Source organism: Lepidochelys kempii, chromosome 22, assembly GCF_965140265.1.
Source record: "Lepidochelys kempii isolate rLepKem1 chromosome 22, rLepKem1.hap2, whole genome shotgun sequence".
NCBI lineage: Eukaryota > Metazoa > Chordata > Testudines > Cheloniidae > Lepidochelys > Lepidochelys kempii.
The window spans coordinates 8,672,504-8,685,117 of record NC_133277.1 but is presented as its reverse complement, the minus strand read 5'-3'; the positions used below and the strand labels follow the sequence as shown (position 1 = coordinate 8,685,117).

Sequence of the window (12,614 nt, the reverse complement as noted above, 5' to 3'; positions counted from 1 at the left end):
CTGCAGCCATTTTACAGATGGGTAACCTGAGGCCGAGGTGGGAGAGGAGAGCCACAGGCTCAACAGTGGCGCCTAATTTTGCATTCCTTGAGTTTTGCGGACGCTCGGCTTCAGACACGTCGAGGTAGCTGACTTTCAAAGGGGAAGTGCTCAGCCCCTCTGAAAATGAGATGCCCCGAAATGAAGCCACCCAAAAATCCCTTCTGCTCCACCGCCTATTTTGTCCCGCTCCCACACTGTCTGGATTTCTGTCCCTTTATTTTTTTAAAAAAATCTCCCTCTGCTATTAGCAGTCGCTAGTTACTAGGAGACAATGACATCATTAGCAGGGGCGGAGTTCGTGATGTTCACAGGTCAGCCCGGATAATAAGATGAGGTTCAGCCCATGGTATGGGGATACCGGTGCTGCTAATGCAATGGAGGGACAGCTGGCTATGGGTGTGGGCTGGAATTGGGGGTGGGGGAATCTGGGAAGGGGGTGATAAAACCTTTGCTCCCCATTCGGTTCCTGATCAGCAGTACAGGCTCCAACACCACTGACTGCCATAGCAGTGAGACGCGTGACAAATGTGTTGAGCAATTATGTCCTCCCCGACTGTGAGTGGTGTCAGACGGATGCATCACTCTAATCGTAGCTCTGACATGTGGAGAAAACGTCTCCCAGATAAGGGCGCGGAACTCCCCATCCTGCTCCCTCCCTCCGGCAAAGTCATCTTTCTATTGTTTTTTTCTGCTGCAGTAACAGAAAATGTGACCTGGAAGCTGACACACAATGACAGAGTGGTGTGGGTCCTTTATGCTCTGGAGTCATGCACAGCAGATCAGGACTAGAACTTCCTTACTGGGTTATGTCTCTGTCATAAGGATCATACAGTCCATCCCGCTCCCATGGACTTGCGCAAATTCAAATCTGGATCCAATCTGGGTTTGGGTCCCTGGAGTTTGGGATTTGACAGACCCAAAAACACAAATGGAAACTCAGCCAAACTGGCCAAGGTTTAAGTTCAAAACATGAGAAACCACAAAGTCTCCTGCATATATCCAGGAGTCAGCCCAAGTCTATCTGGTTTGTGGCTGTGGCTGGCTGAAAATTCCATGTATCTCAGCAAAACAATCTTGAGATTCAGGTTTGCAACAAAGCAAGTGCTGCCTAGATTCAGGCTCGGTTACTGTAGCTTTTCACGGCTCTGTGCGAAGCTGCAGACACATGACCCCACCTGGCCGACTGCCGCACACCTGAAGGGTGCTCCTGTAGTTTATTACCTTGAAAACTAGAGATAGGCTCCAAGTCCCAGCTCGGTAAATATCAAACTTCAGGGGTGATTGGAATCCCTAACCAGATCTGGATCCAAATTTTGCAATGCTTCCAAGTTTCAAAGCAAAGCTTGGCCGAGAACACCCTTGGACCTTGCCATATTCAAACCTGAGTCTGGTAGTGAGAAACTGGACAAACTTTCTTGCAGGCTTCCTGATTCCTTCTGATCAGGCTAAAAACACAACACAAACTGGCTATTTTGCCATTTTTTGTATTCCCTAGTCTGGACCTGTTTTGAAGCGTTGAGGTGCCATGAACATGGGGACATAATGCGGGTGAGGGGCTATCAAAATTTCATCCAACTCTTATGAAACATGCATTAGGTGTTTGGGGCAATGAGGTAGGTGGGTTTATTTCAGCCAAAACAGGTTTCACTCACTCTCACAAAGCCCTTTCAGATCTTAATGTCCAACTTCAATCAAGCCTAGGTTGTTTGTGGGGTGACAGTTGTTCTGATTTAGGAGCTCTCAGCTGGCCAGCTCTTAGGTCAATTCTGAGAAGTTTATAGGGTAAGAGACAAAGGACGAGAGCAAATCAAGGAAGGGATTTCAAGGAGAGGAAGGAGAAAGTAGCGTGTGGACAAATCCAGGGTTGCATGGAGATGGAGAAGACTTCCTCTCCCAATGCAGGAGGTCCCTCCCAGGTCAGCGCTGGGGGCATACTGGGACAGCAGGATTTGGGGAAACCCAGGAATGAACAAACATGGAGGATGAAGTTCTGGGGGAATGGTTTCCAACAAGTCAGAACTGAAGGGCATGAGTGGAAGAAACTGGGGTGAAACAAGCATGGAGACTGGATTTCCTTTTGCCCGGAGAAGAGGCCACTCATCTGCAAGGTGTTACACTGGTAGCGTAGCCCACCTTGCTCCTGGTCCCACTATACCTGGGAATAACAGCTGAGCATGCATGATCTGCCCCTTGCAACTGCAGAACCCTACCAAAGCAGAAACAATCGATAAGAAATACGCATCCCATCTGATGACATCTCCACTTCTCCAGAATGGAGTTTCCACACTGAGGCAGCCCTGTCTGTTAGCAACACCCAGAAAAAACAACCCCTGAGGGTTTACATCCTTCCATCCCCTCCCCCTAGCATTGGCTTCTCCCTACTCACTTCTCCCCACCCTGCACCTGGCCCTACTTACCGTACAGGATGATGCTGACGTTGGTATTTCCTAGCTTGTTGGAGGCCACGCAGGTGTAGTTCCCGTAATCCTGCTCGGAGACGTTGAAGAAGGTCAGTCTGGAGAAGAAGGCTTTGCTTTCAACTTTCACCCCTTTCTGTCCTTCTACCAGCCTGAGGCAAGGGGAGAAGGGGAAAGGAACATGGTAACACCTTCAGAATGGAAGACATGGTCAGAGCAAGGGGCTGCTAACTATGCCCTGGGCTCTTATCCGTATTGCAGTAAAACCTAGGGAACCCACCTGAGATCAGAGCTCCACCATACTGGACAAAGAGAGGGAGACATTCCTTGACCTGAAGAGCTTATATTTAAACAGACAAAGGGTAGGTGGGGAAAAAGAGAGATGAAATGAATGGCCCTAGGTCACAGAACAGGTCAGTGGCAGAGCTGGGACCGGAGTCTCGAGTCCCATCCTCTGCCTTATCCGCCAGACCACACTCAGACTGCCTCAGGGCTGAGCTAGAACAAGAAGTATCCGCAGATAAGCAGAGCAGCCACCATGGCAGAACAGTCTTGGGGCTTGCAAATCTCCCAGCATAGGTGGCGATGATCACCATGTGGGAACAGCAACTCTTTACCAGCAAAAGGACAGCCTCCGGGGCCTGTTTTAGACTTGTCCATATATGAGAAATAAGCACATGACCTTGGCACGGCTCCAGTCCTCTGGCATGTAGGGACTGAGCCGTCTGAACATGTGCTAGGTATTAAGATCCTGTTTGGATGAGTCCGAAAGCACTTTGGGGTTTCCCCTGTTCTTCTCTGCTTCTTCCCTCCATGCCAGCATTATACTCCTCTCCCCTCCCCTCCGCCTTAAAAATGATCCCCTTGTTCCCTTCCAAATCTGACAACCCCAACAGGTGGCCTAACCTCCTGCTCCATGGACTGCTTCCTTCACGCCTCCCTAATGAGTTCTCCTGACCCCCTTTCTCCTTAAAATCTATCCCCCCAGGCCTCTGGGGGAACCCCTGGCAGTGTGTCCACTGGGCCCCGGCACTGCAGATAAATCCAGGCATGCTTTCAAGGGCACATCAGAGAGCAGACCCACAGCGGTCTTGGTCTGAGTGGAGTTGTGGTTTGGGGTTCTGCAAACATGCTGCTGAGCTCCCTGGTGCCTGCAAAGACCTTCACAGAGGGGAGACCGGAGAGAGGTAGATGGAGCTGGAGGAAACTGAGTGAGGATTGTATAGTGGGAGGAAGAGGCCTGGGACATCATGTTGGATGGATGAAACGGTCTGGCAGGGACTCACAGAGATGGGAGGAGCTGGCATCGCTTTCAAGGGACAGTGCTGAGGTGCTACAGAGAGAAGAGAAGACCAGAGGGACAACTGGAAGAGGAAGGAGCCCTGCGTGGGACTGGAGACAGGGGGATTGGAGAGATGTCAGGCACTGGAGACTTTCTTCCAGTCACCAACTCCTCCAGAACTCCAGCAAAGTTCTGACCTCAGAAAAAGGTCAGAAAGTCAAGTCTTCCCTTGATTTGAGCCAAATCTATTTGCTCCACCCTTACTGCCAAGGGAGTGCTGAGTTTAATCCTGTCGTTTGATTCAAACTAGGACCCAGGAAAACCCGCTCCAGAGAGCCCTTCTCCGGCTAGCAGAGCATGGTATGTGCCTGGCTAGGCTCTGGGAAGATTGTGAAGTGGCACAAAGCCCTATGTATAGGAACCCTAACCCTAGCTCCGAGTACCAGGCCCATAGGAACCCCAACCCTAGCTCCAGGTATCCTACCCACAGCAACCCCAACCCTAGCTTCAAATACCAGGCCCATAGGAACCCCAATCCTAGCTCCAGGTATTCTACCCACAGCAACCCTAACCCTAGCTCTGAGTACTCGGCCCATAGAAACCCCAACCCTAGCTCCAGGTATCCTACCCACAGCAACCCTAACCCTAGCTCCAAGTACCAGGCCCTTAGGAACCCTAACCTTAGGGCAGGGAGCCCTAGCCCTAAGAACCTTAATCCAAGTGCAGGGAGCCCTACCCATAAGAACTCCAACCCTAGCTCCAAGTACGCTACCTACAGGAAACCAGAGTGTAGGGCAGGGAGGAAGAAGGCGAGCCGAGGAGATGGGTCACAGCTGGATCGTGCTGCCCTCTCTCTGGCTAAACGCAGTGTGGCGTGACATCATTTGCAGGTCTGCCATTCACTGATTTTTTGTTTCCTCGTTTTACAACTCACTCGCCCTCCTCCCCAGCATCTCTATTTCTTCAGGCATTTTGGTCTTTTTTTACTAGCTAATTCCTCCCAGTGGGTGCTGGCTCTTCATTACCACCACCCCAGCTTGCTTTGGGTCTCATCTGACAACTCTCAGTAGCATTTGGCTTCAATATGAATATGAATGTTATTCATATTAGTGGTTTAAAGGTCAGTGTAATATGGCCTGCTTCTGAAAAATGCATAGCCTGATGGCAAAATATCCTTCAATTAGTATTTAAAACCCATTTCTCCATTCCTAGGATGTGCTTAACATATGAAACAACCCTCACAGTTGGTGTAGGGCCTACATAAAGAGAGATCTATCTAATCTTATGCTGATAGATTATCATAGGATCTGAGCGTCACACAAGATGTTTTAATGTGTTTATCTCCACCACACCCTCATAAAGTCGGACAATGCTGTGATCCACATTTCACAGAGGGGGAAGCAAAACACAGAGAGGTTAAGTGACTTGTCCAAGGTCCCACAGAAAAGTGGCATCGCTGGGAACCGACCGCGAGTCTCACAAATCTCAGGCTAGCACCCTAGTCACCAGACTATCCTTCTTCACTTCCCATTGGGGCCTCATTCTAGCATGATAAGGGCCTTACATTTCGTCTGCCATTTCAAAGGAACTGGACCGGGAGCATCTTTAGTCTTAAAGCCGCTGCATTTTCACATACCCCCAAAGCCTGGATTCGTGCTTCCAGTAATACTCTCGGCACTTTCAGGCAAGGAGCCACGCAATCTTCACCAAGGAGAGGAATTACTTTTGCTCCCATTGCACAGATGGAGAAAAGGAGGCACATAATGGTTTGCCGCAAGGTCATCCAAGGGGACATTGGCAGTCAGGAACTGAAGCTAGGTTAACTGACTCTCAGCCCACTTCTGTAACCACTGGATCATGCTGCCCCCTTTCGGCCCACAAATGCCATTTACACATGCAGCATGGGGCATGCACATCTGAATTCAAGGTAACCGACTTTAGAGTGCAGATTGAGGCCACTTTGAAAACAAATGCCCAGAAGATCCATTCCCTGGCAGGAAAACTAGCCTCGGAGTTCAGATACTCTATATTGTGGAGAAAGAGTTGAATTAAATATAAATTCATGGCCTGATTTTAAGACGTGTCAACAACTGCAGGTCCTGTTGGAATGGATGGGTACTGCATGTGCTCAGCACCTGTTCAGATCGGTTATTAGTGCCGAGTTGGGCCCAGTACAAAAATCCAGATTCGAACCCTACCCAAGTTGGGGGGAAATCTGGCTCAGAATCCAGATCAGACTTTGGATCTGGTTGGCTCCTGTGTTGATAAAGGGCTGAGTCAGCTGGACCTGAACGCCACCAGTCTCTGAACTACGGGCAAGTTTGCATCTGGATCTAAACACTCCACCTTGGGCCCATCTCTCATTAGCTGCTGGTCTTTTTCCCTTTGCTCCCAGGAGCGCTGGCCTCTCTGTCTCTGCAAAAGCCTCTTTTTAAAGGGCTAAACAAGATTCGGGGAGAGTAAATGGCTTGGCAATCTGGCTTCCTCTGTTCTCCTCATCATTTAATTAAAACACCCGGGACCGAGAGATGCTCAATATTTAATTATTGTTTCCCCTGCCTGGAAACTGCACCTGGATGCACTGGATGGAGAGGCCAGCTGCTTTCCCTGCGCCTTCCTTGACATGCTGGTTTTATGGCTCTTTTTGCCGCAGGGGGAGGTGGGGTGGAATCACAGCAGAATCCTGGTGCCTCTTACAACAGCATAACCAGGGCGTAGTCTATTCCCCACCTCCAACCCCCTCCTCTCTCCTGCAGTGAGAGCCTAGCGGTCACAAAGACAAGGTGAAATCAGGTTGCTGACCCCCCTTTTCCGGTGCTAACAGGCTCTGCAGTTCACGTGAAGGCTTAACCACTCCTGCTTTGTGCAAGGTGAGTGGAGTGCAAAGGGCAGCCAGCCCAGGAGACGATGCAGGTAAATCCCCTGGGAAAGGCGGTAGATAGTTTTTCTGCTGGGGCGGATGCCACCTGCAAGGCCTTTCCATCTCCCTCCACTCCCAAACCCCGTCAGATTCACCTACCTTTTGTCGTCTTTGTACCACTGGAATTCTGCAGCGGGGACGGCGGAGGCTTCGCACTGAAGAATGCCCTTCTGCCCCACGGGCACCCCGGTGCTCTTGGCGTCTGAGATGTACGGCGGGTCTGCGGGGACATGAGGGCGTGAGGGTTTCTCCCCGGGGCCTCAGAAAACCCTTCTTTTCTGCCTTCACTCCGCAAGCCTCTCTTTCTTCCCCACCTCGTGGGCTAAGCCAAATGAATCAGCTTCCGGCAGAAGGTCCCTGTGCCAGCCGCCCTCCCCTCGCCAACACGAGGCCTGTTCCCCAAGCCGGTGCCCAGTTCCTGCCACTCAAGTGCTGTTCTACAGGCCTGCAAGGAACTTCATGCCCCGCACTCAGGCAGATGGGAAGGGAATGACCCCAAACCTCGTTCTGTGTCTCTAACCAGCGTGGGCCCTTCCGTCTGTCTGCCCCAGTTCACCAGCACCACATGCTTGTTGGAGCCTCTGGCTCTCTCCACTCCTAACAGTTTTGTTCCTTTGGTGTGAGTGCATGTGACTTTGCGTGTGCATGTATGAGCCTGCGTGAGAGTGCGCATGTCCACGCTGGTGAGCGCACGCACACGTGTTTGTTTGTGCACGTGTGTGAGCTCATGCACACGTTTGTCTGTGCATGTGTGTGAGCCCGAGCACACGTGTTTGTACACGTATGAGAGCACATGCCCATTTGTGCATGAGCATGAATGCGTGCACATGTTTTTGCATGAGTGTGAGCTCATGCACAGGTATTTGAGCATATGTGTGTGAACGCACGCACCGACGTGTATGCTTTTTGAGCACCGATGCTCCTGTGTGGACCACAGTGTGTGTTTGTGGAAGGGCATGCCCCCGTGGGTCTGTGCCCGTGTGTGTCTGAGTGCGTGCGTGTGTGTGCAGAGGAGTAGGGTGCCAGGAGGGATGAGTTTTCTTCACCCACTCTCTTAGCAGCAGCATTCTGCTCATTATTTGTTTATAAATTCCCACTTGCTGCTCATTTCCCTCTTCACTTCTCCCCAGAGGTTATCAGCACAGCATCTCACCATGGGCTGTGAAAGCCCTGTGCACACAGAGAGCCAGGGAGGTGGGGGAGTGGGAAAAAACGGAATTCAAAAACCAAACAAATGGGTGGAACGACATCTGCTAAGAAAACATGCGCTCCCCTTCCCAACCCACTCTGCATATGCCCCCTGCAAGGAGACACCCAGCTCTGCCCAGCCCTCCCCTCCTGCACAGATACCCCCCGTTCCCTGAAAGGGTGCCCCCAGCCCAGCCCTCTCCCAGCCCCCTGCACAAACACCCCCCCTCTCCTGCAAGGATACACGCAGCCCGCCCCGACAGACACACCCAGCTCCCCCACAGCCCTTCCCAGCCCCAACCACTTGCAGACACATCGAGTCCTCTGCACAAACCCAGACCATGCACCCTCTCTTTTGGCAGCGATACAGCCCGAGTGTGAGAGGACAATGGTCTCCTCCCCTCCCCACCGCATTGAGGGGTGCTCTCCTTCCTTTGCCCGCCACCCTGTCTCTGCTAACCGCCTGCCCCCGGCGTCCCCTCTGTGCTGCAGCCAAGAGCTGGCACCCGAGGTTACTTACAGTTCACGGTGACTTTCACTCTCCGGACGACGGGAGCCGCCACGTCGTTGGATGCGCTACACTCGTACTCGCCAGATTGCTCCTTGGTGATCCCCGTGATCTCCAGGTACTCGTCTTCGCTCACGAAACCCACAGCTGCAGGGGCCGGAAAGAGAAGGAGAACATGGGCTAGGGAGCAGCTCCACACCTGGGTTAACAGTTACGTGTGTTGAAAGGCGAGGGTGTGGGGGGCCCTTCAGCCGCTCTACCTACCTCCAGTGCCAGTGGGGTTTCCTGACACAGCTCTTAACATGGGCCCCTTCTCCCCAACCCTCCTCTTCACCCCTTTCTCTGTCTGATGCAAGAGAGAAACTCAAGTGCTATTGTCCAGCCACGGAGTAATAAGAAATTGTAGAGCCAGGTTTAGTAGGGTCCCATGGCGGCCCATGTGCAGAAGACCACTTCCACCCTGGTAGCATTGGTTTGGAGCCTGCAGTGTGAAAACATTCCCTTCTGGGTCAAGAGGGGAAATTCATTTATCAGGCCCTACGGAAACGGTCGATTCTCTAGCAAGGCCCCTGGACTGTGATCCTAAAGAGTTCACCCTCCGAGAGGACTCGGGCACCCACTGCACATGGGATTCTTCATGTTGGATCTATACAGGGGGAGCAGTGGATAACAAGCTACCCCTTTGGTTCAGCTAACAGGCTGCCTCATCAAACCATAAAGATCATTCCAATTTGGTCTAAACGCCAGGCTTGAATCTCCATAACTAAACACCAATATCAGAAGGACCCTGAGCCAAGAAATTCCCCTTGTCCAGGACCTTTTACCATCAGCTGATATTAATACGATCTGACCATTGGAAAGCACCTTCCCATCCTGAAGGATCACAACACACACTCAGTTATCAGTTCATCCAGCACAGAAATGCTACCCCTTCTGGTGTGAAATGTAGCAACTGCTTCATACTACGAGCAAAACAGCTCCCGGCTTTACGAGAGGAAGTGCAGGACACCACGCACAATTGGACTCTGATGGTGGGAGCGAAGGCAAGAAGATTGCGATCACCCATGTTGGAATTTGTCCCAGGACTCCAGGCCTGACTTTCCCTTAATTTAGGGGGAAGGGCTGACGTATCTTTATAGACAACCAGGGCCAGATTTTCCAATGAGCTCAGGGCTCCAAACAGTACCAAATGGGCTGAGTTCTGCTGAAGATTTAGCCACACATTTATGGGCTGTGCTCTCTGGAGAGCTTTGTTTTGATACAGTCCCTGCTAGCATGCCAAGCGCACCACAGCTGGGTATCATGGTCAGTGGAACTGGAGTCAGAGGACCCACATTCCCTGCAGTAACTGGGACACCAGGAAAACAAGGAATGCAGGGAGTTAGGCTGAAAGCAACACAGGGACACAGCAGTGCCCAGAATTTAATAAGTTCCACTTCAGCTTAACCTGTGCACACCCTCCTGCTTTGACAGAGAATCACGGGGGCGGTGTGGGAGCTGTGAGTTCTCTGCAGACCAGCAGCTGGCAGTGTGGGCCATGGAGCTTGGGCTGAAGCCCCCCAGAGCCCTGGATTTTGCCAGCAGAAACCTGGCCCCGCGACGGACCCAGTAGACGGAGTTTGAGCTGTACACAGGCCTGGCCATGCAGGGGGACGACAACAGCAGGAAAGTAAAACTTTTACTTTGCCTTATTGGGGAACAAGGCAGAGAGGTCTGCAGCACTCTGACACTCACCACGGTCCCAAGCTTCACAGCGGTCCTCTGGAGAGCTATTTTTCCCCAAAGCAGAATGAAATTGTGGAGCAACCCAGATTTTTCACTAGAGACCAAGCCAGAGGGTGAAAAGCCTACAGGCACAACGTGCCCAATGGTACATGCAGTGAGAAAACAGCCAAGGAGAGCCGATGGCCAGGGGTCTGTACCCGAAACGAGATGTATCCACAGTGGGAGACAGCAGGAGCGGATAAAGAAGTGCCCTGCGCTAATACAGCATTGCAAGGAACGTGGCAAGTTGGACCATTTTAGCAGCGTGCCCAAGAGCAGAAGGTCTCAAAAAGATGCATTCAGACAGGTACAAGAGCGAGACAGCACATCAGACAGTGGTGGTGACGTCATGACTCTCTCTTTGGGTCCAAGAGCATCCCAAGTTCAGGCTACTGGGACAGGAAGGCAACAAGAGACCATATCAACCTCTGTGTAAGCAACGATGTGAACAGGGAAACGCCCTGCACGATTTCAGCTGGATAGCAGGGCCTCCTGCAACGTGACTGAAAAATCATTGGGAAGCTGATTGGAAACCCATACTCAGAGAGTAATTATCAATGGTTCACAGACAAGCTGGAAGGACATGTCGAGTAGGACCCCACCAGGATCTGTTCTGGGTCCAGTTCTATTCAATATCTTCATATATGATTTGGATAATGGCATAGAGAGAACACTTATAAAGTCTGCAGATGATAACAAGATGGGAGGGGTTGCAAGAACTTTGGAGGACAGGATTAGAATTAGAGCTCGACAAACTGGAGAAATGGTCTGAAATAAATAGGATGGAATTCAATAAGGACAAATGCAAAGTACTCCACTTAGGAAGGAATAATCAACTGAACAATCACAAAATGGGAAACCATTGCCTAGGATGGAGAACTGCAGAAAAAGATCTGGGGGTTATAGTGGGTCACAAACCACATATAAGCCAAGCATGTAATACTGTTGCCAAAAAAAAAAAAAGAAGCAAATATTGTTCTCTGATGTATTAGCAGGAGTATTGTAAGCAAGACACGAGAAGTAATTCTTCCGCTCTACTCCAAGCTGATTAGGCCTCAACTGAAGTATTGTGTCCAGTTCTGAGCCCCACATTTCAGGAAAGATATGGACAAATTGGAGAAAGTCCAGAGAAGAGTGACAAAAATGATGAAAGGTCTAGAAAACATGACCTACGAAGAAAGATTGAAAAAATTGGGTTTGTTTACTCTGGAGAAGAGAAGACTGAGGGAGGCCATGATAACAGTCTTCAAGAAGGTAAAACGTTGTTACAAAGAGCAGGGTGATAAATTGTTCTCCTTATCCACTGAGGAAAGGACAAGAAGTAATGGGCTTAAATTGCAGGAAGGGAGATTTAGGTTAGACATGAGGAAAAGCTTCTTAACTATCAGGGTTGTTAAGCACCGGAACAAATTACCTAGGGAGGTTGTAGAATCTCTGTCATTAGATGTTTTTAAGAGCAGGTTAGACAAACACCTGTCAGGATGGTCTAGATAATACTTAGTCCTGCCTCAGTGCAGAGGACTGAACTAGAGGACCTATTGAGGTCCCATCCTGTCCTACATTTTTATGATTATTTGATTTGTTGGGGTGAATTGGACTCAAACACGTGCTTTACAAACAGCAGATGCAAGCAAATAATGTACAAAGAGCACAAAGCAGCCCATAGGAAAATGTGACCTTATAACAAGTGATCCAAAATATAACAGTTGTTTCCAGCTCAACCTTGTGGTGGTAAAAGGTAAGCACCACAGATCCCTCTTGGGAAATATGGCCATGCAAGCGATGGAGCCGATCAGGTTCAGCTGCAATGCAAAAGAGGGAGAACCATGGACAATGGAGACCATTTAAGAAGCACAAGGGGATATTTTCAAAGGCCTTGCAAGAAAGTTGCAACTAGAACTAGACCCTGCTGTGGATTTGGTGTGCTTACCATGAAGGAAAATTACAATGGCACTATGTAATCCAGTACACAGGGAGCCTGAAAGCCTGCAGAGCAGGGGTATTGTAGCACCTGTAGAGGCCAGCACAGCTTGGGTAAGCAGCACAGTGGTGGTAAAGAAGTTATCAGGCAAATTATGCATCTGCCTAGACTCAAAGCCACTCAACTGAGTATTAAAAAGATGCCACTATTCACTGCCCACAACCTCCCAAAGCCAGAATTTTTGTGTTCTGTGATGTGAGGAATGGGTTTTGGCACATGAGCCTGGATAGAGTCCGGTATGCTGACAATGTTTGCAATGCCATTTGGTTGCCACAGATGGCTGCGCATGCTGACGGGCATAAGCCCAACACCAAAGGTGTTGCAGAGAAAATTTGCCCAAGCGCTGGAAGGACTGCCTGCGGTGAAAGTAATTGCAGATGATAGCCTTACTGTAGGTGAAGGGAGCAGTGATTCAGGAGCTGACTGGGACCACTGCAGAAAACAACAAGTTTTTTCTACAGTGATGCAGGGACAAGAACTTAAAACTCAACTGAGAAAAAATGCAACTCAGA

At 50.2% G+C, this 12,614-nt stretch overlaps 1 protein-coding gene across 8 annotated transcripts in view; it reads right to left on the bottom strand.

The window, feature by feature from the left end:
* NTM (neurotrimin) overlaps positions 1 to 12,614 on the bottom strand; it is a 680,565-nt gene that overhangs the window by 20,261 nt on the left and 647,690 nt on the right. For all 8 annotated transcript variants that reach the window (XR_012155901.1, XM_073320725.1, XM_073320731.1 and 5 more), the window contains 3 exons: positions 8,370 to 8,504; positions 6,761 to 6,881; positions 2,460 to 2,611 (listed from right to left, as the gene is read on the bottom strand). Coding sequence is in view for 7 of the 8 variants with exons in the window: in XM_073320725.1 (XP_073176826.1) it covers positions 2,460 to 2,611; positions 6,761 to 6,881; positions 8,370 to 8,504 (408 nt within the window). In the remaining variant the exon portion in view is untranslated. The remainder of the gene's footprint in view (positions 1 to 2,459; positions 2,612 to 6,760; positions 6,882 to 8,369; positions 8,505 to 12,614) is intronic.